At 48.3% G+C, this 26,258-nt stretch overlaps 1 protein-coding gene across 1 annotated transcript in view; it reads left to right on the forward strand.

The window, feature by feature from the left end:
- LOC116942952 (uncharacterized) overlaps nt 1–25,840 on the forward strand; it is a 65,241-nt gene extending 39,401 nt beyond the window's left edge. The window contains exons 2-3 of the mRNA XM_032955447.2: nt 12,396–12,597; nt 25,685–25,840. Coding sequence (XP_032811338.2) covers nt 12,396–12,597; nt 25,685–25,783 — 301 coding nt within the window. The 3' untranslated portion in view covers nt 25,784–25,840. The remainder of the gene's footprint in view (nt 1–12,395; nt 12,598–25,684) is intronic.
- Nucleotides 25,841–26,258: the final 418 nt, after the last annotated feature.

Here is a 26,258-nt window from a genome sequence, read left to right on the forward strand (position 1 = left end):
CTAACATGTATGTTGTTTGAGATTGGACACCCCTGCTGTATGTGTGTTCCTCTTACGACACGGTGTGTACACAGACACCACCACTGACCATGTGGACACGATCACCACTACCACTAATCACGTGTGAACACAGTCACCACCACCACTAACACGTGTGTACACAGCCACCACCACTAATCACGTGTGAACACGGTCACCACCACGTGTGTACACGGCCACCACCACCACCACTAACACGTGTGTACATGGCCACCACCACCACCACCACCACGTATGTACACGATCACCACTACCACCACCACCACGTATGTACACGATCACCACTACCACCACCACGTGTGTACACGGTCACCACCACCACTAACACGTGTGTACACGATCACCACTACCACTAATCACGTGTGTACACGGTCACCACCACCACTAATCACGTGTGTACACGATCACCACTACAACTAATCACGTGTGTACACGGTCACCACCACCACGTGTGTACACGGCCACCACCACCACTAATCACGTGTGTACACGGTCACCACCACCACTAACACGTGTGTACACGGCCACCACTAACACGTGTGTACACGGCCACCACCACCACTAACACGTGTGTACACGGCCACCACCACCACGTGTGTACACGGCCACCACCACCACGTGTGTACACGGCCACCACCACCACGTGTGTACACGGCCACCACCACTACCACTATCACGTGTGTACACGGCCACCACCACTAACACGTGTGTACACGGCCACCACCACCACGTGTGTACACGGCCACCACCACTACCACTAACACGTGTGTACACGGTCACCACCACCACCACTAACACGTGTGTACACGGTCACCACCACCACCACCACGTGTGTACACGGCCACCACCACTGATCACGCAGTCCCTTCATTATTTGTTGTTTAAAATTTGCAGTGACAGGGACATTTTTGTTTCTACTAAATCTGGAGGGGAGGGAGAAGAGGGAGGGGACAGTCAAGGCTGTTGGTGTACTAGCAAGAGAGTCTGTAGCAAGACAAAATGGTCTTGGATATATAGATATGTTTAAACAAGACGTTACTGGGGGAGAGCGGAGAGTGGCCAAGTCGGTGGGTCGTAAGTTACGATTTAGTAAAAAGTCAACTCGCTATTGCCGCTTGCTCGTAAAAGAACATTGTTTTTCGGGTTTTTTTTGTTTAAAAGGGGCTCCCACTTTCCCTCGCCTCGAAAGGGGAAGGTCCCGTAAACAAGTCGCTTTTTAAACACTCGGCATCAATTACACGCGAACAGAGCAAACACGGTCTCAGCGCGCGTCACTCGCCACCACTGCCCCACTCCACGCCACCCTTTGTCAATCCACTGCTGGATGATGTGCCCCCCCCCACCTCTCTCCCTCCCCTCTCCCCACGTTAGGGTTTACTTGACCATACTTCACCACGCTTTTGCGGCCGTCGGGAACGCTCTTCCCTCCGATGTTAGGAATGCCACTGGAGCTATGCCCTTTGAAATAATTCCAGATTGAACGCTCGTGTCTTCAGTGTTCACTTTGTTGACCTTACCCCGCACCTCCGACGAGCACAGTTGACCACTCACGGTACGAAAGAAGAAGATCAACGCTGCTGGTTATTGAATGCGGGCAGCATAGCACAGTACAGTACAACAATGGATTTTTTTTTGTACAGCAATGTCCCGCCACTGCCCAACCTACCCCCCCGGCATGCCCTATTGCAGCTTGTTTGTGGGAACTGTTTTTATTTTAACAGGTAAGGCAGCCACTGAGCTCCGTAGCTCTTTTGCAGAAGCGACCTGTTCAATCTGACAGCTCAACGAAGTGGCTCACAGTGTGGCAATGTGTGGCAGCCAAATGCTCTGAACGCATGATGTTGATTCTCAATGTGACGGGGAAAACCCGGGAGGACCCCGGACAAAAATCCACACGACCACGGGGAGAGAGAGACACCGCAAACTCCAAATATACAGCAGCAGCAGCAGGCGTCAGTGTCGGGATCGAACCCACGACCTCCTGTACACCGGGCGAGGTAGTTAACATCTCCTAGCCACCGTGGCATAGACGTTAACTTATAAGTGGAGGTCGCCCGCCCATCTCTAAGCACTATCCAGGCTCAACGCCTGCTTAGCTTCTGAGATCCTGACTCTACTCCCGGCCACGTGACCGTACCTATCACACACACAGTACACGGCAGTACACGAGAACAAGAAACCCTGCAGTGCATCTAGAGGGGTTCACACATACGGTGCCCCCCACCTCTACCCCCTCCCCGTGTAGCCAATATTAGACTGTCTGGACAAGTTCTGTTAGCGAGCACCTATTAAGACCCGGCCGCCTTTATCTCCCCAGTGCTAGTTTTCACACACAGAAAGCGGCAGGGCCTCGTTTAGGGCTGAGTTGATCTTGCGGTGGCCCACGATGCGATGTTCGCCGCAGCTTGGAATCGAACTACGTCTAGAACGCACATGGGGGGTGGTGGGAGCGGTGTGGTGATCTCGTGTTGTTGTCGGAATGGATACGCCAAATTTACCCCAAAGAAACTAAAGACAAAGATCCCCCGTGTAGCCTTCAATAGACTGCTGGGGCAAGTGCTGTTAGCGAGGATCTATGCAGGCCGGCACGGGCACACCAGGGGGTGGGTGGCCAGCACCACGCGGGGCCGCCTTTGTCTCCTCCACCTGATTGGAGGCTGAGTCGGCCTAGGGGAGGGCCATGACCGGTTCACATAATCGTTGCCGGTGTTGGCCGTGAGCGGGAATCGAACTGGGGTCTCCCTCTGGCTGCGTAGCGCTAACCGCGACATCGCCACTGCCCACTACAAACACGTCAACACACGCGTAGGGGGGTTAGTGACCCGTCAACATAGCCACGACTTGAACCCTATCCGTCTCTCTCAGCGGCCCTTTCATCTGAAGTGACAACAGCGGCGGTAATCATCCTCCTGTGTTACAGCTCCCTAGGCTAGCCAGTGGTGGGCACTCCCCATCAGGGGCGCCGTGGTGGCTATGAGATGTTAGCTACCTCGCCTGGTATGCAGGAGGTCGTGGGTTCGATCCCGACCCTGACACCTGCTGTATATTTTGAGTTTGCGTATGTGTCTCTCGCTCTCTCATCATCATCACGGTGGCTAGGAGATGTTAACTACCTCGCCTGGTTTACAGGAGGTCGTGGGATCGATCCCGACCCTAATGCCTGCTGCTGTATATTTGGAGTTTGCGTGTGTCTCTCGCTCTCTCATCATCATCATCACGGTGGCTAGGGGATGTTAACTACCTCGCCTGGTATACAGGAGGTCGTGGGATCGATCCCGACCCTAATGGCTGCTGCTGTATATTTGGAGTTTGCATGTCTCTCTCTCTCTCCCCGTGGTCGCGTGGATTTTTCTCCGGGTCCTCCCTCCGGTTTTTCCCTCTACATTTAGAATCAACGTCACGTGTTTAGAGTAATTTGGCCGCTATACATTTCCACGTGATAAGCCACTTCGTTGAGCTCTCATTTGTGATAGCCAGGTCGCTTCTGACAAAGAGCTCTACGTTGCTCAGTGGGTCCCTTACCTGGTAAGGTAAAGCAAATAGCTGGTAGTTGTATTCACTACGACGGGACGAATTCATCCGTAGGGCAGCCCCTGTTGAGATACCAACACCGTCTATACATCGCAGTGACGCTGTAGTCATTGATGTTGAAGCACGTGCGTCGGAGATGACGCTGCGAGTGAATCTACGGATCGCATTATGACACATTTTTTTAATGAAGTATTTTGGGTGGAGCGGTGGCGCAGTGATTAGCACAACTGCGGCTGGAACCTGCTGCTTTAAGTTGGAATCCCGAACTGCATCTTGGTTCCCCAACTTTATCAATGAATACAAATGCTCGTATTTAACAGCTGCTTCTCCTTCCACGGCTGTGTGTGTATATTTCGAACTGCGTTCGCGTCCGTACATAAGCCAACCGTGCTAATCGGAGACGCGGGATGAAGGCCTGGCCACACCGCGTCGGTCTTGGGGATTGTTTGACCATACTTCACCACGTTGGTTTGCTGGCGGGTTGGCGAAGGGAGGCAGATGGCCAGGATGGGATCAGTTATGTCTCGCCCAAAATGCGGTTACCATTACGCCACCGCTCTCGCCTGTTAACTGTTCTTTTGCTATTCTTACGCAGGAAGAGGGGAAAGACAAAGATCCCCCGTATAGCCTTAACATGCTTTTGGAGCAAGTGCTGTTATCGAGTAGCACCTCTGAAGGTGCGCCACGGTGCACGAGGAGGTTGGTTGCCAGCACCACGCCCGGCGGCCTTTGTCTCCCCGGTGGCGATGTTTTCACCGCAGCACCAGGTACTGGCTTGAGGCTGAGTCGACCTAGGGTATGCCCGAGGAGCGGTTCAGATCATTCATCAGTCATCACCGGTGTTGATGGTCCGTGAGCGGGAATCGAACTCGGGTCGGCGGGTCAGTGTAGGCCGGCAAACAGCCCCACGTGTGCGCGCGCAACTTGTGACGTCACAATGGCTCAGCTGACATCGACTTCGCAATATGTCATCGTCATGGCTGTCCACTGTGAGCCACGTGGTTGAACGGTCACGACAACGACGCGTTTGTGGAACTTCCACGCACGCAAATTAAACAAAATGCAAGACCGCCTCTTGAGTACGGAACAGCCCGCGAAGGAGTTGGTGCGGTCAGAACAACGCCCGGCCGCCTTTGTATCCCCGGTACTGTTTCACTCTCTCCAACACGCACACACGTATACACAGCACTGTGCCACCTACTCATTTAAGGCTGAGTAAAATCTAGATTTGAACTTATTTTAGTAAGTGTTTTTGATTGTAAAGTTTGGGGAGCGTTATAGTGTAGCGGGTAGCCCGAGTTCGATTCCCACTCACGGCCACCACCAACATCAGTGACGATTATCTGAACCGGTCCTGGGTCTCTCCCCCTAGGTCGACTCAGCCTCGATATGAGTACCTGGTGTAATGTGTAAACATCACCACTGGGGAGACAAAGGCGGCCGGGCGTGGTGCTGGCCATACAGGGGATCTTTGTCTTTTGCTATAATGTGAGTTCATGTATGTGCATGCGTGTTCATGTGAGTTCATGTGTGTGCATGTTAGTTCATACGTGTTCATGTAAGTCCATGCGTGTTCATGTATCTTCACGTATGTTCATGAGTGTTCACGTGAGTTCATGTGAGTTCATGCGTGTTCATGAGTGTTCATGTGAGTTAATGTATGTTCATGTGAGTCCATGCGTGTTCATGTGAGATCATGTGTGCGCATGTGGGTTCATACGTGTTCAAGTCAGTTCATGCGTGTTCGTGAGTGTCCATGTGAGTTCATGTATTTTCATGTGAGTCCATGCGTGTTCATGAGTGTTCATGTGAGTTAATGTGTGTGCATGTCAGTTCATACGTGTTCAAGTCAGTTCATGCGTGTTCGTGAGTGTTCATGTGAGTCCATGTGCGCGCGTGTGAGTTCATGCATGTTCATGTGAGTCCATGTATGTTCATGAGTGTTCATGTTAGTTCATGTGTGCGCGTGTGAGTTCATGCGTGTTCATGTGAGTCCATTTATGTTCATGAGTGTTCATGTGAGTTCATGTGTGCGCGTGTGAGTTCATGCGTGTTCATGTGAGTCCATGTATGTTCATGAGTGTTCATGTTAGTTCATGTGTGCGCGTGTGAGTTAATGCGTGTTCATGTGAGTCCATGTATGTTCATGTGAGTCCATGTATGTTCATGCGTGTTCATGCGTGTGACCGCTCGTGCCACAGGCAATCCATCACTTGCCGACCTCGTATCGCCAATTATAGCAGCAATTAACTCGCCCATCCCCAGTGATGTTAACTGTTTATATTTGTTAACTCTTTATCCCGTCCCTTTTCTTGTCGCTCGTTTGTATCGTCTCGTTCACGTGATTTTCCAGTTTGCATAAATATATATGTATCGTATCCTACCCACTAAATAGTCGCATGCACGCATAATATGAATAAAGTCCCTAATTATCGGACAGATATCAACTAACTCGAGCACCACCTTCATTTTACAACTCATGAATTCTGTAACCGCCATTATATTTTGATTTAAAGCTTTCGTGTCTGCAGGGATTCATATTCTTGGTTCTTTCGGTAAAGCCACGTAGCAGGGAAACAAAAACAATAATTTGTTTTAATCTAACAAAATTGAAATCGATTATTTATTCGTGATTAAAACGTTAATACATGGGGTGCGTAAGATACGACTCTACTTGTCAACAGTACGAGTGATTCTCCAGCACTGCGTGATTAGAGCACCTCACTTCGTTATTAAAGTATTCGAAGCGCACTTCTCTGCCCGACGCACGCACTCTGAACGCGTTTCGACTTCTGTAAAGCTAATCGTCATCATCATCGTCGTCGTCATCATCATCAGCAGCAGCGTGTATGTATGTCTATGTGCATACAGTGCGTTGAACTTCTTTCGCACCGTACGTTAGCCGACCGCGCTAATGTGGGCGCGCGGGGGAAGGACAAGCAACTATGCACGTACATGTCGTGACGATGACGACGACGATAATGATGATGACGATGATGACGATGATGATGACGATGATGATGATGACGACGATGATGACGATGATGATGATGACGATGATGACGATGATGATGATGACGACGATGATGATGACAATGACGATGATGATGACGACGATGATGATGACAATGACGATGATGACGATGATGACGATGATGATGATGACAGAGCTGTCGAACGCTCCTCTTCCCGCCCGTGCAAAACCGTCAATTTTATAAATTCCTGTCACAACAGCCTCGTCGGTCGAGGGCGCCTCGTCTTAGCGTTGCCGATGCCGCCTGGATAATTGCGCTCGGAATGTGATTTTGGGAGGTTTTGGTTTGGGGGGTAGGGGGTTTAGTCGGGGGGGGGGGGGCACGGAGGGGAGGTGATTGTGAAGGAGGGGCTGGCGGAGTCGGTGGTGGTGAGGGAGTGGTGGTGAAGGTGGATGATGAAAGCCACATTTGCCGGTGATGAATGAGCAAGCGATCTTTGAGCACACGGAAGAGGGTCCTGCGGCGTGGCATGGACACAACGAAAGGAATCCATGCCGGGGTCACGCGACCGTGGAATTGTAACTTCGAGTAGCGAGTGGGATTTTTTTAATTTTTGCCAGCCGGGTGGCGGGACAACTCGAGGGAGATCGCGATGAGAGTCTCCAATTTTTGGCGAGAGTGACTTGTGGCGAGCCCAAACATTTTGTTAAAAGCAAAAGCGAAAAAAAAACCCCTCATGGATTAAAGTACAAAGTACAGCAGCGAAGCAAAGAGCTAGCGGGAAAATAACAACCGTGTCACGTGAGCAAATTGAAAATATTGCAGGAACGTAGCAAAGCGATGGTTGTAAATGATGAATTCGCCTTGGGGTAAGTCGGCTCGGGCAGACTGTATGTATATTTATACACTGGATTAAGAACTACAACGGAAATGAGAATCACAAAAAAACCGATGGTCTGTCTGTATACAGCGTGGCCCAAAGGTTGTTACATTTATCTTAACAAAACAGCATGGGGTGATTTAAATTATTTGAACAAATGTTCCAACTTACTTCAATTACCACTAATGCATGATGCACGATTTTTTTATATTTAATTTAGCTTTTTGGTTGTTTTTTGTTGTTGTTTAAGATTAAAGGCGTGTCGTCTCTCAACATTCGTCAATTATAGTTTTGTTGACTCAATTAATCCAGAAGTCAATTGGTCGAGTTTCGTAAACGACGCATTTGAGGTGACCCCCCACGGGAAAAAGAAGAAAAATAGACATCAGTCATGATTATAGATTAAAAATATTAAGTTTAACACGTAGGCTGTCGCGAACAATGTTATCCGTAATAGACAACATTTATAATTCACAACATTTACAATTAGTAAGGTTTGTCACGTAAACAGAACATGCCAATTCGTTACTTGTACAGCAACACCGGTGTGGTGGTTTACATTTGTTGTGGGTTTACAGTGGTAAATGTTGTGGGTTTACATTGTTAAATGTTGTGGGTTTACATTGGTAAATGTTGTGTGTTTACAGTGGTAAATGTTGTGGGTTTACAGTGGTAAATGTTGTGGGTTTACAGTGGTAAATGTTGTGGGTTTACAGTGGTAAATGTTGTGGGTTTACAGTGGTAAATGTTGTGGGTTTACAGTGGTAAATGTTGTGGGTTTACAGTGGTAAATGTTGTGGGTTTACAGTGGTAAATGTTGTGGGTTTACAGTGGTAAATGTTGTGGGTTTACTCTCGAACCCACCGGTGTTGCTGTACTAGTAACGTATTGGCGGGTTCTGTGTACGTGACAAACCTCACTAATTGGCAGTGTCGGGTGGTGGCGGGTTTAACGACACATCTACATTTACGCGATCTAACCCTCCAAAAAAAAACCTATATTGTGAATTTTACTTTTTTACTTAAAACATTAAACGATTCTACTTCGTCAATTTTCATTATTTCAGTCAGCGAAAGGGGGGGGGGGGGGTCCGTTACCCCTAACGCGTGAAAATCGGTCGCGACATCGTTTAATTTTCGAAACGTCTCGCAGGCTTCACCCAGAAAACCCCGCACCCACTGGGAAGGGGAGGCGCAGAGTGAGCGGTGAAAACGGGGAATCTTTACTCCCGTGACTTTAACCAATGAGCATGGATTCCTGCAGGCACGAAAGCTTCAAATTACGGGGAATCTTGTTTTGCTCGCCAAGTGCCCTACGTGCGTGCGTGCAGTATTTAAGTACCCCCTCCCCCCGTTGCGTAAAACCCCAGCGAACAATGTTGTGCGCGAGCGCCACGTAACTGCACGGACCAAACGCGCTGATGAACACAATGGCAAGCTACATTATGAGACCTCCTTTGCCAGTAACAAGATATAGGAATAGGTTTGACCCTTTTAGCTGGCACAAAAGCTGACACCTTTATTCAAGGCATCATGTTTGCAATAACCACAACACAAGCAGTCAAAATGCGAACAAAAGAGACAACTCTGATAATAATATGCACTGTCCTTGAATTTGATTGGTCCACACCCGAGACAGCTTTTCTTAGAGCCTAGTTTCCATTAACTGTGCCAGTTAAAAGGGTAAAACCTATTCCTATACAATGGCAAGCTGTGTAATAGGTGACGTTTCGGGCAATGCCTCTTCTGCGTAGCGCACGTGCACACAGGCCAGAGAGGTGCTGCTTTTACTCTGCATGTACGTAGTAAGTGTATGCATGCGTACAATGGTGTCACCGTTACGTAATGCACAGCGTGTACGCGTGGTGTACAACTATAAATGCATCATCTGTGTATACAGGGTCTGCAAAGAGCCAACGTATTTTTTTTAATCTGCCGTTCTGTGTTATATACGATGCATAACTTTGAAAATGTACATCGTATGCTACAGCGACACCCCAGCTAGCCGGATTTCGCTCTTAGCCAAAGGTGGGATATTTATTTTAAACCCATCTGAAATGCACGTATATGTATAAAAAGCAAACATATTACGTAACAAAAATATTACAATAAATTACATGATATATACAATGCCTTGGAATGTGCTGCGCGTGTGATATAGAATGTTAAATGAGACGCGCAAGAGCATGCAGGATAATGTGGAAAAGACGTCGTGTTCTCCAGGAACGTATCACCGTGTTACATTTGCCGTGCTGAATTTACGTGTTACCGTGTTGAATTTACTGGGTTAAATGTACGTGTTACCTTGTTACATTTACTGTGTTGAATGTACCGTGTTGAATGTACCGTGTTAAATTTATCGTGTTGAAAGTACCGTGTTGAATGTACCGTGTTAAATGTATCGTGTTGAATGTACCGTGTTGAATGTACCGTGTTGAATGTACGTTTAAGCGTGTTACATTTACGGTACACATATATACTGTATTCGTAGACTGCGTGCGCGCGCAGGGTATGTAGTATATATGTAGTATGTAGTATATATGTAGTATGCATGTAGTATGCATGTAGTATGATTGTAGTATGGCCATTGACGTAGTGGCCACGTGATCACCTCTGTGGGTGCGGTAATCGGCCAGGCTGGGGTCCCCAGCATTGTGATCAGCCTCGCACGGCCGCACCGAGACTTATTGTGCATGTCGCTGCTCCTGTCGCCCTAGTCGCATCGCTACAGAAGGGGTCGTTGTTCTTGTTTACGCTTTGTTGTGGAAAGCGAATCTCATGGTGGTTGACAAGGTGGGGGTGGGGGACCCAACTCGTAGCTTTGGCTAATAAGGATGGTGTACTATGCGTGTGTAATTAATCAGAATCAGAATATGTATTTATACTGGAGGAATCCGATGAGCTATAAAGCTCTTTATCACAGATGTCCAGTGGCGGGGGGGGGGGGGTTAAGAACGTTACATCCAGCAGTGGATCGATCCTGGCTTTTGACGAATGCTATGCAAACACGTGTGGTTGATACAATGTTCTAACGAGGTCTGTACCGCACGATGCTGCTGCTGCGTTGGCAGTGATGCACAAACAACAACACTCGTCAATAATACGGTGGTGGCCTTCAATATATATTAGGCGACGTTTCAGGCAATGACCCTTCTAAATAGCAAATAACGTGCACGGAATTGGACGAATGTGTTGCGTTGTTTGTGTCAATATACACATTGTGTCATACTGCACGCATATAATATGGTATATCAGTATTGTTTATGTATACAGTATATAGCATATCGGTAGTGTGTATTTATATTACACAATCTGTACATTATGTGTACACAAGACCAATGACGATTATCTGCACCGGTCCAGAGTCTCTTCTATTTTCGACTCAGCCTAAAATGAGTACCTGGTGCAGTGTGTAGTAAAAAAAAAAACTTCAGCACTTTGAAGGGAGACAAAGGCGGCCGGGCGTGGCCTTTGTCCACCACCCACCCCCTCGCGTGCCTGCTACTTGCGACCGAGCGAACTTCCCCGCAAGAGTCCCGTTCAGGACTACGATCGGTCCATCGGGGCGCCGCGGTGTCGAGATGTCATCTCCCTCGCCCGGTATGCAGGAGGTCGTCGGTTCAACACCGCGACCCTGATGCCTGCTCTGTACGTTCTCCACGTGGTTTGCGTGGAGTTTTATTTTCCAACGGGCCCCTCCCGTTTTGGTTCCCCCCCCCCCCCTCCACGTTTAGGAATCAACAATGCTGTTTAATTGTCCACGTGATGACGATGTCGCCACTTCGTTGAGCTCATCAATCGTGGGCAGGGCCGCTCCTTAAAAAAAAAATCGAACAGCTCAGTGGGCTTTACACTGAAGTATTGTAGCGTTGTATTAAGGGAGCGGATTATTAAGCAAATACGCCGTTTAATCGCGTGCCTATTCAGGTTATGATGTGTTGATTAACTGTGACTAATCCAACCGGTAAATGTAACTTTATCATCTCATGTGAACATAATCCGTTGCATTTTGATGAACTGTGACGGACACAACCGATACAAATACTTTTTCACACTTCTGGCAAACCGCCTGATGAAGCTGGCGGCTGTAATCACCGGAGAAAAGTCACAGTACTCGAATGGTAAATGTTGTGGGGTTTTTCTCTCCAACACACAGCCGATGTGCTGATGCAGTCACTAATTGGGCAAGGTTTAACTCTTTGGTTTATTCGGTAAAGTCACGATTAAATAAGAAATACTAAAATGACATAATAAATAACATAATTATTTCTTATTTATACGTGACTTGACCGAAAAAAAAACAAAGAGTAATTCCTGCAGTCACGAAAGCTTCGAACCAAGTCTTGGGCAAGGTTTGTTTACGTGACAAATCTTACTATTGTATTTATTTTACCAGGTAAGGCCCGCTGAGCTATGTAGATTTTTTTTTCCAGAAGCGAGCTGGCCACAAATGAAAGTTCAACGAAGTGGCTTATCGTGTGGAAATGTAAAGCAGCCAATTACTCTAAACGCGCGATGTTGATTCTCAATGTGGAGGGAAAAAAGCGGACGACCCGGAGAAAAACCCACGCGTCCATGGGGAGAACACGCAACACCACAAACATACAGCAGCATGCGTCAGGGTCGGGTTCGAACCCAGGTCCTCCTGTATACCAGGCGAGGTAGTAGACATCTCATAGCCACCGTGATGATGATAAAGAGAGAGACGCAAACTCCAATAATACAGCAGGCGTCAGGGTCGGGTTCGAACCCAAGTCCTCCTGTATACCAAGCGAGGTAGTAAACACCTCGCCACCGTGGCTCTCACATAATGGTGAAGTATGGCTGTGGTGGTGGTGGCGGGTTTAACGACACATTAACATTTACGCGATCAAACCCAACAGAAAAAAACCCAACAACAACAACCTTCATTACGTCAAAAATACTTTTTGTTTACCATCGATCGTTTCTTCCTGTGCCTCTGCATGCAAGGGACTGCATTCCCAACGTGCCGGCCGACACGAAGCTGTCCAAGATCAAGACCCTGCGGCTGGCCACCAGCTACATCGCCTACCTCATGGAGGTGCTGGCTCGGGGGCCCTCCTCGGCCGGCGAGAACGCGGCAGACGCCCCAGCGTTCCGTGCCGAGCTGCGGCGAGCGGACGGCAGGGACGAGCGCAGGCGGAGACAGCTGGTAGCGCACGCGAACACGCTTCATACGTCGTCTGTGTGTGTGTGTACCTGTGTTGATGTAGAGGCCTGGCCTGGCACAAGCGTCGTGGTGATGTCACCGCCACTTAGCGGCGAATGGCGTTTGTTGTTGTTGTTATGTAGAAGCACGGCGTTGGCGTGATGTGAACGCCTCTAGATGCACTGCAGGGTTTTTCTGTTCTCGTGTACTGCCGTGTACTGTGTGTGTGATAGGTACGGTCACGTGACCGGGAGTAGAGTCAGGATCTCAGAAGCTAAGCAGACGTTGAGCCTGGATAGTGCTTAGAGATGGGCGGGCGACCTCCACTTATAAGTTAACATCTATGCCACGGTGGCTAGGAGATGTTAACTACCTCGCTCGGTGTACAGGAGGTCGTGGGTTCGATCCCGACACTGACGCCTGCTGCTGTGTATTTGGAGTTTGCGGTGTCTCTCTCCCCGTGGTCGGGTGGATTTTTGTCCTGGTTTTTTTTCCCTCCGCGTTTAGAATTAACGTCACGCGTTTAGAGTTATTTGGCTGCTATAAATTTGCACGTGATGATAAGCCACTTCGTTGAGCTTTCATTTGTGGCCAGGTCGCTTCTGAGCTACATAGCTCAGTGGGCCTTACCTGGTAAAATAAAATAGTTTTAGTTGAGTTTGTAGCTAGGGGTTGCAGGTGCGAGGGTGAGAGGTGGATTTTCCCCAGGATCTCCGGGGCCATCCCACACAGAGACCGACTCTCGTTTGTGGGATCCATGGCCAAGTATCCCAATGTAGCAGGACGCTCGTGGCAACGAATTTTGAGACTCGGTGAGGCTCTTATTTCCTGCATGGGTAAATGAACGACATCACCATCGTTATCACGACGACGACGATGATTGATCGTCGTGAGAGAGAAAAAAACCACGGAATCACACCGTGTCAACCCACGTGGTTTACCCCGTAGTCGTGTACAGGGAAATTCAGTTTTCAGGTCCATACGGCATGCAGCCGTTCCAATAGGGCTCATTTTATAGTGTAGTGTAATGTATAATGTAGTGTTTAGGGTAGTGTAGTGTATAGTAGTGTAGTGTGTATAGTAGTGTAGTGTATAGTAGTGTAGTGTATAGTAGTGTAGTGTGTATAGTAGTGTAGTGTACAGTAGCAAACCTGTCAACCCACACGGTTTAACACTGTATTCTTGTGCAGGGAAATGAAGTTTTCATGTCTATACGGCGTACAGCCGTTTCAATACGGGCAAAAAAAATATGTCTATTTGTGTTTCTCCTTTGTGATGGGACTTTGTAGGATTAACCTTGAGATTTATAAAGGGCACGGGGTGACCAATAAGGTCTGAGTTGGTATTTAGTAAGGTAGGGCACTGATAAGGGGTTGACAGGTATGTTGAATAACTATTCAAACAGGAAATCTGGCACGCTCGCTCGCATAACGCTCCCGAACAACGAATTTCTCGAGATCTCGGCGGAGGCCGCCTGTTCTGGGTGAAAACCAAAATAAGAATTAACATCCCAAGGACTATTCGCCGCGGGATTTTAAACATTAACAAACCCCCCCCCAAACCCGCTCAACTTCTGGATGCTCTCGGCTGTAACGCCCGAGAGCGATTTTGTTTCCAGAATAAACGAGCGGACGCCTCGCCACCGCCACTCCCCGTGCGAACATTTGATCGGGAGCCGAGGCGCGTCTCCTTCCCCCCCAACGCTATCACCACCACCGCCGCCACCACCACCACGTGCAAAAACAAAAACCTCCATCGAAGCAGCCCAGGGAAGAAATTCTCGAGGCGGAAACAACCGAGGGGCTTCACGCGGCTCGCCGCAGCGGGGCACGAGGTGGGGGCTCAATCGACGTGGCGCCGATTGAGTCGATGTCGTGCGGTGGCGGTAGTAGTAGGAATAATAATAATGAAGAAGAAGAACTGCACTGACGGTGCCCCGCTTTTTACCACGCAATGCTTTCCAGGAAAATTGGGGGTGGGTGTGGGGGGGGCGTCGTTAACGGGAGAGAGCCCGCACTGCCCTAGTAACTTAGCGGCACGCAATGTACTTCTAGACGCGACCGGCACGTCCTGCCAGCCAGCCAGCAAAACTTTTTTTTTTAAAAAATATATAGTATGGCATTTTCTTTGTTCTCTTTTATTCATTTCGTGCAGTTTATCGTCCCATTTACCTATATATATAAATGTTTTAGATCAGTTTGCTGGCCGAGTATTTTGCGCGGGATATGCGGCCGGGTTGAAAGGGGGGGGGGAGGGTGTGGGGGGTGACGTCAGCACGCACGAACCCGGCTCCACGCTTTGGATGCGGTGATGTCATCACGCAGATGTGCGCGGACTGGTGCGTCAGCCAGGAAGCCAGCCAGCCAGCCAGCAAAACTTTTTTCTTTTTAAATATACAGTTCAATGATGATAATGAGACGTTACAGCCCTTTGTCAATCCATTCACAAAGGGCTGTGTGTCGGTCAACGACCATTGCTTGCGTGCGAATATAACCCAAAGTATATAATCACCCAAAGTATATAATAAGTTAATAACCCCGAGTACATAATAATAATCCGGTCTAAATATCAAATAGCGCTCCTGCTGGTGACGCGCTGCACCATGATACCACGACACATCGTCCAGCGGCTATCGGCGTGTCCATGTGTGTATCGGTATTCATAGGTACTCCCGGCAGCACTTGCCCGGACACATCGGATGCAGGCTATAACGGGGATCTTCGTCTTTGTGAGTGTGCGTACCAAGCTTACGGCCGAACGTGGTGCTGACCGCCCACCCCCTCGTGCACCGTGCCGACCTTCAAAAGTGCTCGCTAACGGCGCTTGCTCCAACAGTCTGTTGAAGGCTAAACGGGGGGTCTTTGTGTGTATGGGGAGCGGTGGTGCAGGTGGATAAGCACAGTGCTCTTACAAAGCACGGCCACGCGAGTTCCATTCCACCCCACGGTCAATAAGCAGTGCCGGATTATCCTGGTAGCACAAGCAGCTACATGTGTAGCAGCTGCATATGTAGTAGCTACATGTGTAGTAGCTACATGTGTAGCAGCTACATGTGTAGTAGCTACATGTGTAGTAGCTACATGTGTAGTAGCTGCGTGTGTGCTAGCTACATGTGTAGTAGTAGCTACATGTGTAGTAGCTACATGTGTAGTAGCTACATGTGTAGTAGCTACATGTGTAGTAGCTACATGTGTAGTAGCTACATGTGTAGTAGCTGCGTGTGTGCTAGCTACATGTGTAGTAGTAGCTACATGTGTAGTAGCTACATGTGTAGTAGCTACATGTGTAGTAGCTACATGTGTAGTAGCTACATGTGTAGTAGCTACATGTGTAGTAGCTACATGTGTAGTAGCTACACGTGCAGTAGCTACGGGCCCCGCACTTTCAAGGGCCCCGCGCTAAATGCTATCAAAGCTATCAATTCCGGTTCAGTGATTCTGCACTTGCTCGATTACTATAGTACTATACCGCCTTCAACTTTTATGAACGACTGGATGTTTAAGGTTAGCGATTTGTCGTATTATCTGGCTGTATAGCAAATGAAAAAATACAATTACTTTACTATGCAAGTAAAAAGATGTGTTTGAATATTTCTGTGTTTTTTTTAATTTAGGGCCCCTTTATAACATTTGCTACAGGCCCCGCGCTAGCTTAATCCGGCACTGACAACAACAGTGGCGAATAATAATTGAACCAGTCCTGGGCTCTTCCCTAGGTCGCCTCCGCCATAAATCTGTGCCGTGGTGCGGTGTGTTCGACATCGCGAGATAACGGCGACCGGGCGTGGTGTTGGCCACCAACCCCATCTCGTGCACAGCCGCCTGTCGCGGCAGTCTCGTCGAAAAGGCGACACGGGGGGATCTCCGTGCGTGCGTGCGCGCGCGCATTAAAGAGGCGAACCACTCCCCCCCCCCCCTAACGTGAAACACATTGGAGATGACCGGGCGCAGATTACGCACCAAGGCTCCTCCCCCATACTTCACCTCGCCCTCTCTCCCTCCCTCGCTCACACAAAGACAAAGATTCCCCCCAACCTCCCTTCTCCCCAGTATAGCCTGTTACAGATTGTTGGGGCAAGTGCTGTTAGCGAGCACCTACGAAGGTCGGCACGGCACACGAGGGGGTGGGGTGGCGATGTTTACTACACATCGCACCAGGTACTCATTTGAAGCTGAGTCGACCTAGGGTAGGCCCCGGACCGGTTCAGAAAATCGTTACCGATTTCGGCCGTGAGCGGCAATCGAACTCGGGTTGGCGGGTTCGTAGCGCAGCGCGCTAACCGCTACACCACCGCTCCCCACACGAAACACACGCACCACACACACACACGTACGCAGGCAATCCCCATTCGCTCGCTCGCGCTCTCTCTCTCTCCGTCTCTCGCTGCCGGGGGGAAGGGGGGTGCCGAGGAACAGTTCAGTTGCTGCTGCTGCTGGCGGCTCGCACTTTGCGAGAGTTCGCGCGGAGCAGGATGAAACGCGCTGCCCTGTCACGTCCGAGAGGCGTCCTCCTCTGCGTGGCCGCTTCTGACACTCGTGGCCCTACGCTCTGGCGATAATGAGATGCACATGGAGTAGCAAAGAGAGAGAGGGAGTGGGAGAGCGTGGGAGGAGAGAGAGAGGGCAAGGGCGAGAACGTTGAGGGAGGGGGAGATGAGACAGGAGGAGGAGGAAGGTTGGTGGTGGTGGTGGGGATTAGAGGAGAGAAGCGAAGACCCGGGAGGCGATGAGAGGAGGATGGCAGGGGGGAACGTAGAGTGGAACGGAGAGCGGAATGGAGACAGAGCGTGGGGGAAGAGGATTGAGGAGGGAGACGTGAGCGGGAGAGAGGGGAGGCGAGAGGGGAAAGGAGAGCGGAGGAGAGAGGGGGCGAGGGGGAAAGAGAAGAGGAGGAGAGGGTCGCTGGTTATGGATATAATTTCGCCTCGGGTTCGATTCTCAGAAGGCGCGTTGGAGCTAATAACGAACTCTGCGTGTTGAACTTCTTTCGCGCCGTACATAGCCGACCGCGTTAATCGGACAATACAGATCGCAGACCCTTCGCCGATCGGCTACAGGATAAACGACTTCCCACGTCGTGTCGACCATTGGGGGTTGTTTGACCATACTTCACCACGTTTGACAATACGAGTGGGTGAAGCGGTGGGGGCGTGCTGGGTTGGTCCAGAGACATTGCCCGCCGCTGGTGCCAGCTGTGGCCGAGAATTGAACGCAGATTGTAAACTCATTTATTTAGAACAGCTTTTTTGTTTTTAGTCTGTTCTTCTTCCTCCGCACCTCCGATTAGTGTGCCTGGCTACGTACGGCGCGAAAGAAGTTCAGCATACATACAGGTTCATAGGACAGTGCGCTAACCACTGCGCCACCGCTCCACCCATCGAACCAAATTGCAGAGGTCGTATTTCGACGCAGGCACTCCAGGTGTGTTTGTGGTGACACCAAAAGCACCCCTTGACCCCGTACGAGTCAACACTTTGACGGTGTTTGGCCGAGTGCCTCTGGGGTTCATGAAAAGTGCGTAGCCCCAGTGGCTTCCTAATATTGGACGGGAGAGCGTTCCAGACGGCCGCAGAAGCGCATCTGAAATCGCGCGATGCAAGTGACCGTCTTTGTTCGAAGGCCGGCCAGAAGCCGCCGCTGCTGCTGCTGCGAGGATGATGATCGGAGTGCGCGTGATGGTTTATGCTGCGTGACGAGATCGGCAAGGGTATTGTGGTTTAAGTTGCGGCGAGCACTTTGTGTGTCATGAGTGCGACCTCACAATAAAGTATGGCCAGTCAACCCCCACGAGCGATTCCGGTGTGGTGAAACCCTTATTCAGCAGTGGATTGATATTATTATTTTTTATTTTAATGGCTGTGAATGCGCGTTTATTAGTTCTGTCAAATTGAAGCCGTGTCAGAATTGCTTCTGTGCCACCTCTTTCCGGCCCCCGCCTCTCTCTCTCTCTCAACACAAGGTGATTCACCGCTCGCTGCCAGGGCCCTCAACGGTAACTGGGGATTGAAATACCACCGAGAGAGGGAAAGAGCAAGAACCTGCAGAACCTTTGCAGACACATCTGTGCTTTATCAGCGCAGCAATTCAGAAGCATCCAGTCATGACGCTAGCGGCAGCTCCCTCCGCAAACTGCAGATAAAATGCAGATGGCTTTTAAACTCCACTTGAAGATGCAGTATTTATAAGCGCGCTCGTGAAGTTTATAGAGATGTTCTGAGACTAGGGATGCTGCCACGATGTAACGGTTCGGCAGCACGCGCTGGGCGTCTGTGGAAAAAAAGAGCTTCATAGCTCATCGGATTCCTCAAGTCTAAATAAAGATTCTGTCCTAATAAAGATACTGGGCTCGTGATCCAGAGGTCGCCGATTCTATCCACGACCTCTGGCACTTGAAGCAATGAGTTTCCTTTGCCCGCCCAACGGACGAGATGTTAACTACCTCGCCTGGTATGGAGGAGGTCGTGAGTTCGATCCCGACCCTGCTGCCTGCTGTATATTTAGACATTGTATGTTCTCCCCATGGTCGCATGGATTTTTCTCCAGGCCTTCTGCTTTTCCCCTCCATATTTAGATTCAACGTCGTGCGTTTAGAGTATTTGGGCCGCTATAAATTTCCACGTGATGATAAAGCCACTTCGTTGAGCTATCATTTGTGGCCAGGTCGCTTCTTAAAAAGAGCCACGTAGCTCAGTGTGGGCCTTACCTGGCAAAACAAACATTTGTTTAACGGTTAGTCAACTCGGCAGGTTGCGTCTGGTGGGGTAAAGTGCGGGTGGCAAATTTTTTTCAAGACGTCTGGCCAGTGTGTTTTCAGTTTCAGTATCATTTATAGGTATAACCACAACAAACAAAAAGCATGAACAAGAAACACCTTAAAGTGACTTACGCGTAACAGAGAAATCCAGGGAAAAAAACAGCAAAGTCTTCCAGAAAAAAAACCGCGTTTCAACGCTGTGTGCAAAAATCCCAGTGGGATGCAAGTCAAACAATAACAAGCATAAGACATCTTTGGTTCTTTCGGTAAAGTCACGTAGAATGAGAATATTATTGTGTTATTTTATTTTATCAATTTATTATTTTATTCTCATTCTACTTGGTGACTTTACCGAAAGAACCAAAGAAGATGAATCCTTGCAGTCACGAAAGCTTTAAATCGAAGCATAAGACAATTTAGATTAAAGTTATCAGGCTAACTCTGTACTAAAACAAACAGTGTGGCAAGAATAGGCGAGATATCCGTACAACATCACCTCTTTGAGGAGCCCCGTCGTAGTGGAGGCCCCTCTTATTCTTGCCCGTGTAACTTTCCACAGGTCAAATGTTCACGTGCAATTTTATTGAGGGACCGTGTGTTGTCATGGTGTCGTCTGAGCCCCTTTTTGCTGTTGTCTTGCTGCCTTCCCCAAACCTGAGAATTGATATACCTATAGCCTTTGTAAATGAAAAGCTTTACATATTTATTTATTCATGAATTTACGTCCGGTGATTTGCTTACATTCCCTATACTTTACGCTCTCATCGTTTATTTTTGTTTGGCATTGTTTTTTTTTGTTGGAACTTTCTGACCCCGTGCCCACAACTGGACATCGGTGAAATAGCGCTCCACAGCTCTCCAGGATCAAGACAGATTCTCATTGATTTATGTTCAGCAGTGGCGTGAGCCAGCGATTTGCATGGCTACGAATTTATCTCGGTTTTTGGAGGGGTTGGTAAAGAGGCCCTCGCCCCCCCCCCCGCCATCCTCCAGTGGCGGTTTCGTGGCACCAGGTCGAGGAGGCAACAGCGTCCGCTTCGGAGTGTGGGCACGGGGTCAGAAAGTTCCAACAAGCTCCCACCAGGCCAGAGACGAAGTTAGACGGTGCCAGTAACACTGCGGGTTGTCATTTGGGTCCTCTGTGTGAGTCGATGGGTTTCGTTGTTAATCTACGGGCCTCAATCTGCGCCGATAAGTTCCCATGGGTAAGTCTAAATGTGTCTTATGTGAGTCTATATGTGTCTTATGTGAGTCTATATGTGTCTTATGTAAGTCTATGTTTTGTCTTATGTGAGTCTATATGTGTCTTATGTAAGTCTATATTTTGTCTTATGTGAGTCTATATGTGTCTTATGTGAGTCTATATGTGTCTTATGTGAGTCTATATGTGTCTTATGTGAGTCTATATGTGTCTTATGTAAGTCTATATGTGTCTTGTGAGTCTATATGTGTCTTATGTAAGTCTATGTGTCTTATGTAAGTCTATATGTGTCTTATGTGAGTCTATATGTGTCTTATGTGAGTCTATATGTGTCTTATGTGAGTCTATATGTGTCTTATGTGAGTCTATATGTGTCTTATGTGAGTCTATATGTGTCTTATGTAAGTCTATATGTGTCTTATGTGAGTCTATATGTGTCTTATGTAAGTCTATATGTGTCTTATGTGAGTCTATATGTGTCTTATGTGAGTCTATATGTGTCTTATGTGAGTCTATATGTGTCTTATGTGAGTCTATATGTGTCTTATGTGAGTCTATATGTGTCTTATGTAAGTCTATATGTGTCTTATGTGAGTCTATATGTGTCTTATGTAAGTCTATATGTGTCTTATGTGAGTCTATGTGTCTTATGCGAGTCTATGTGTGTCTTATGTGAGTCTATGTGTGTCTTATGTGAGTCTATATGTGTCTTATGTAAGTCTATATGTGTCTTATGTAAGTCTATATGTGTCTTATGTGAGTCTATGTGTCTTATGTGAGTCTATGTGTGTCTTATGTGAGTCTATGTGTGTCTTATGTGAGTCTATATGTGTCTTATGTAAGTCTATATGTGTCTTATGTGAGTCTATGTGTCTTATGTGAGTCTATGTGTGTCTTATGTGAGTCTATGTGTGTCTAATGTGAGTCTATATGTGTCTTATGTAAGTCTATATGTGTCTTATGTGAGTCTATGTGTCTTATGTGAGTCTATATGTGTCTTATGTGAGTCTATATGTGTCTTATGTGAGTCTATATGTGTCTTATGTGAGTCTATATGTGTCTTATGTGAGTCTATATGTGTCTTATGTGAGTCTATATGTGTCTTATGTGAGTCTATATGTGTCTTATGTGAGTCTATATGTGTCTTATGTGAGTCTATATGTGTCTTATGTGAGTCTATATGTGTCTTATGTGAGTCTATATGTGTCTTATGTGAGTCTATGTGTCTTATGTGAGTCTATATGTGTCTTATGTGAGTCTATATGTGTCTTATGTGAGTCTATATGTGTCTTATGTGAGTCTATATGTGTCTTATGTGAGTCTATATGTGTCTTATGTGAGTCTATATGTGTCTTATGTGAGTCTATATGTGTCTTATGTGAGTCTATATGTGTCTTATGTGAGTCTATATGTGTCTCATGTAAGTCTATATGTCTTATGTGAGTCTATATGTGTCTTATGTAAGTCTATATGTGTCTTATGTAAGTCTATATGTGTCTTATGTAAGTCTATATGTGTCTTATGTGAGTCTATATGTGTCTTATGTGAGTCTATATGTGTCTTATGTAAGTCTATATGTGTCTTATGTGAGTCTATATGTGTCTTATGCGAGTCTATGTGTCTTATGTGAGTCTATATGTGTCTTATGTGAGTCTATATGTGTCTTATGTGAGTCTATATGTGTCTTATGTGAGTCTATATGTGTCTTATGTGAGTCTATATGTGTCTTATGTGAGTCTATATGTGTCTTATGTGAGTCTATATGTGTCTTATGTAAGTCTATATGTGTCTTATGTGAGTCTATATGTGTCTTATGTGAGTCTATATGTGTCTTATGTAAGTCTATATGTGTCTTATGTGAGTCTATATGTGTCTTATGTGAGTCTATATGTGTCTTATGTAAGTCTATATGTGTCTTATGTAAGTCTATATGTGTCTTATGTGAGTCTATATGTGTCTTATGTGAGTCTATATGTGCCTTATGTAAGTCTATATGTGTCTTATGTGCGAAGCCGCTTCCAGCGTGGTTATTCACACTTTATTTCCCTCCACAAAGGAGGTGTGTGTATATTGTGGTGGGCTCACTTCTCGTTATTATAAAGGTCGTATTCAGTACACTGTGTATGTGTACCTCACCGGGCTGGTCAGTACACTGTGTATGTGTACTGACCAGCCCGGTGAGGTTAGGTGAAACGATGCCAGCGACCGACACGGCACGGAGAGGGCTTTATCCAGCCGTGACTTGACTGAGGCCTGTAAATGATTTATTATTGTGTCTATGCACACTCCGGAAGTGTACGGCACCCATACAGGGCGCCACCCAATTGCTTTTCGTGTGTCTTAGTATGTTTTGCCCTCCCCCCCCCCGCACCTATGATTAGCGCGGTCGGCTACGTACGGCGCGAGAGAAGTTCAACACACACACACACGATGCTTACTTACACACGCACGTACGATCCCCGCGTCGCCGATCGTAGACGGAGGAAATGCACAGAGACGTCTTGGATTTACCGCTAGAAAAGCGGTTACTCACTTGGGTCACGGTCCGGAGCACAAACTCTAACATTGACCCCGTGACCCCCCTGGCGGGGGAGGGGGTGGGGGGCTGTGGGGGAGGCGGGGGGGGGCAGGCTGCCCCACACCTATAGAGACTTGAAGCGATAATTCTCCGTAAGCGGGTGGGGGTGAGTTGCTTTAACGGCTATGGAGTTTGTTGCAAACGGGCGCCCGATGGCTCAAGGAAATCAAAACACAGCCAGATTTATGGTGGCCTCTGAGTTTTGGCTTAGCGTGTCTGCGAAAGGGGAGGGGATCGGCTCACGATAGCTGCCGCCGCTGCCGCTGCTGCTCGTGCCGCTGATGCTGCCCGCTGTCAGCTATGAGTGGGCTGTGCGGCCGCGTGAGTTGGACGGACGTCTTCTGCTGCGGAAGCGCGTGACAGCATCGGGGGATTGATGATGTTGGTATTCATCACCGTGATTCAACTGGTTTCCACGTTCAGTTGACAACGACAAAAAGTGTCTTTTCGCGGTGTGTTTTTATGGCGTGGGGGGTTTTAGTCGTTTTGTTGTCGCTCGTTGTTGGGTGTTGTAGTTGTGGGTTATTGTACTGGGTGGCCCAAATGTCAAGAAACATAGAGGTATTATGCTGGGTGGCCCAGAAGTCAGGACACATAGGGTTCATAATAAAGGTTTTTGGGTTAGATCGCGTTTATTTATAAATGTGTCGTAACCCTCCACCACCCGACACGGCCAATCAGCAAAAAAAGTGTCACGTTGACAAAAAGACAAATAATTCACTACTTTAGCCCACCGGTGTGTTGAAGAGTGAATCCACATTTACAGTTTGAGTACGACGGGTTATTGGGTGGCCCAAATGTCAAGAAACATAGAGTTATTATGATGGGTGGCCCAAAAGTCAGGACACATAGGGTTATTGTACTGGATTGCCCAAAAGTCAGGACACAGGGTTATTATGCTGGTTGGGGCAAATGTTAAGACACATAGGGTTATTGTACTGGGTGGCCCAAATGTCAAGACACATAGGGTTATTGTACTGGGTGGCCCAAATGTCAAGACACATAGGGTTATTGTACTGGGTGGCCCAAATGTCAGGACACATCGGGTTATTATACTTGGTGGCCCAAAAGTCAGGACACATAGGGTTATTATACTTGGTGGCCCAAAAGTCAGGACACATAGGGTTGTTATACTGGGTGGCCCAAAAGTCAGGACACATATGGTAATTGTGCTGAGTGGCCCAAATGTCAATGTGATGTTGCAGTTCTTTGACATGATTTTCTCCAGGGCCGTTTCCTCATAGACGCCAGAGTTTTAGAATTTCCCGGAGTGATCCTCGAAATCACGGGTGGAGTTCAATTGTGAGACAAACAATCAAGGTAACACCACGATATGTTACCAACAGAGACACATATCGCCCGTATAGCCTTTAACAGACTCTTGGGACAAGTACACTAATCACACACACACACACGCTTGCATGTGTGTATGGAATATATCATATGGAGAGCGGCGGTGCAGTGGTTAGCACACTGCGCTGTAAACCAGACGACCCGAGTTCGATTCCCGCTCACAAACCAACAACATTGGCAGATATTTGAACCAGTCCTGGGCCTTCTCATAGGTCGACTCAGCCTTAAATGAGTGCCACCAGGTGCAGTAAAATATCAGCGCTGGGGAGACAAAGGCGGCCGGGAGTGGTGTTGTCCACCCACCCCTTCGTGTGCCGTGCCATCCTGGCCGTCATTGGTGCTACTCGCTAACAGCACTCGCACACAATGTCTCCGATGGCTATACGGGGGATCTTTGTCTTTGTATATATGTGTTTTTGTATGTGTGCGTTTGTGATCTATGCGTATGTACCTATTTGTATCTGTGTGTGTTTCTAGATGTGTGTTTACGTGTGTATGTGTTTCTAGATGTGTATTTATGCATGTATATGTGCATGCATCATGTGTAGTTATCTGTGTACGTATCTAAGTGAATCAGAATATGTATTTACACTGCGGGAGAAATCCGATGAGCTACAAAGCTCTTGTTCACAGATGTCCAGTAGGGGCGCGGGGTAAGGACGTTCCAACAACAGTACAGAAACACAATAGGAGTGCAAAATATAAGAATGGTGAACACATCTCCCGAACACAGGCAAATAAAACCAAAACATCCCCATCGTACCAGGCAAAGCCTACCGAGGCATTAACTGTGTATCTGCTCGTGTGTATATCTACGTGTGTGTGTGTGTGTTAACATCACACCGGCTACTCGAATGACGAGTCAAGTACCTGGGTGTGCGATGGGTTAAAAGAGCTTTACAGCTCATCGGTTTTCTCCTGCAGTCTAAATTAAATATTCTGATTTCCGAGATGAACGTCGCCACTCCACTCGGGTGGACAAAGACGCCCGGTTGGCGCGGTCCCGTTCGATGCCACTCGCGAACAGCACTTGCGCCCCCTCCCCAAAACAGCCTGCTCAAGGCTATCCGGGTGATCTTTGCCTGTGTCTTTGTGCGGCGGGCGGGCGGGCGGCGGGGGGGTGTAACGGCCACGAGATTTTGTTTATTGTTTATTGTTATTGTTGGTGTTGTTGTTGTTGTTGTTGTGGCTCTTTCCGCACGCAGCAGGACGAGATAAAGCGCGGCGCGGCGAGCAGCGCCGAGAGGAAGAGCAAAGGGCGCACGGGGTGGCCTCAGCACGTGTGGGCACTCGAATTCCAGTGACCCCCTACCCCCCTCCCACCACCACCACCCACCTTACCCCCCTCCCACCACCACCCACCTTACCCCACTCCCACCACCACCCACCTTACCCCCCTCCCACCACCACCCACCTTACCCCCCTCCCACCACCACCTACCCCCATCGCCCCAACCCTGCCGCCCTACAGCAAAGCCAAGACAGAGACCACCAACCCCGCCCCCAACGCGTAGGGCTTTCGCGACCAATATTATCCACGGTAAGCGAGGAGAGGCCCAGTACCGAGGTTCAGGTATTCCTCGCCGCATCTTGGCCGTGAGCTCGGCAAATCGAACTCGGGTCGCAAACCGACCGCTCCGCACAGCCACACCGCCAGACTGCCCCCGCATGGCCCCCAACAGACTGTTGGGGCCAGTGGCTGTGAGCCGGCACTGTGGCACACGCCACGACCATATGCGACAATTACGACCACAACTGCAGTGCCACCACCGGCACCGCC

This window comes from Petromyzon marinus, chromosome 16 (assembly GCF_048934315.1).
Source record: "Petromyzon marinus isolate PM22_M1 ecotype Great Lakes invasive population chromosome 16, UKy_Petmar_22M1.pri1.0, whole genome shotgun sequence".
In the NCBI taxonomy this organism is placed as follows: domain Eukaryota; kingdom Metazoa; phylum Chordata; class Hyperoartia; order Petromyzontiformes; family Petromyzontidae; genus Petromyzon; species Petromyzon marinus.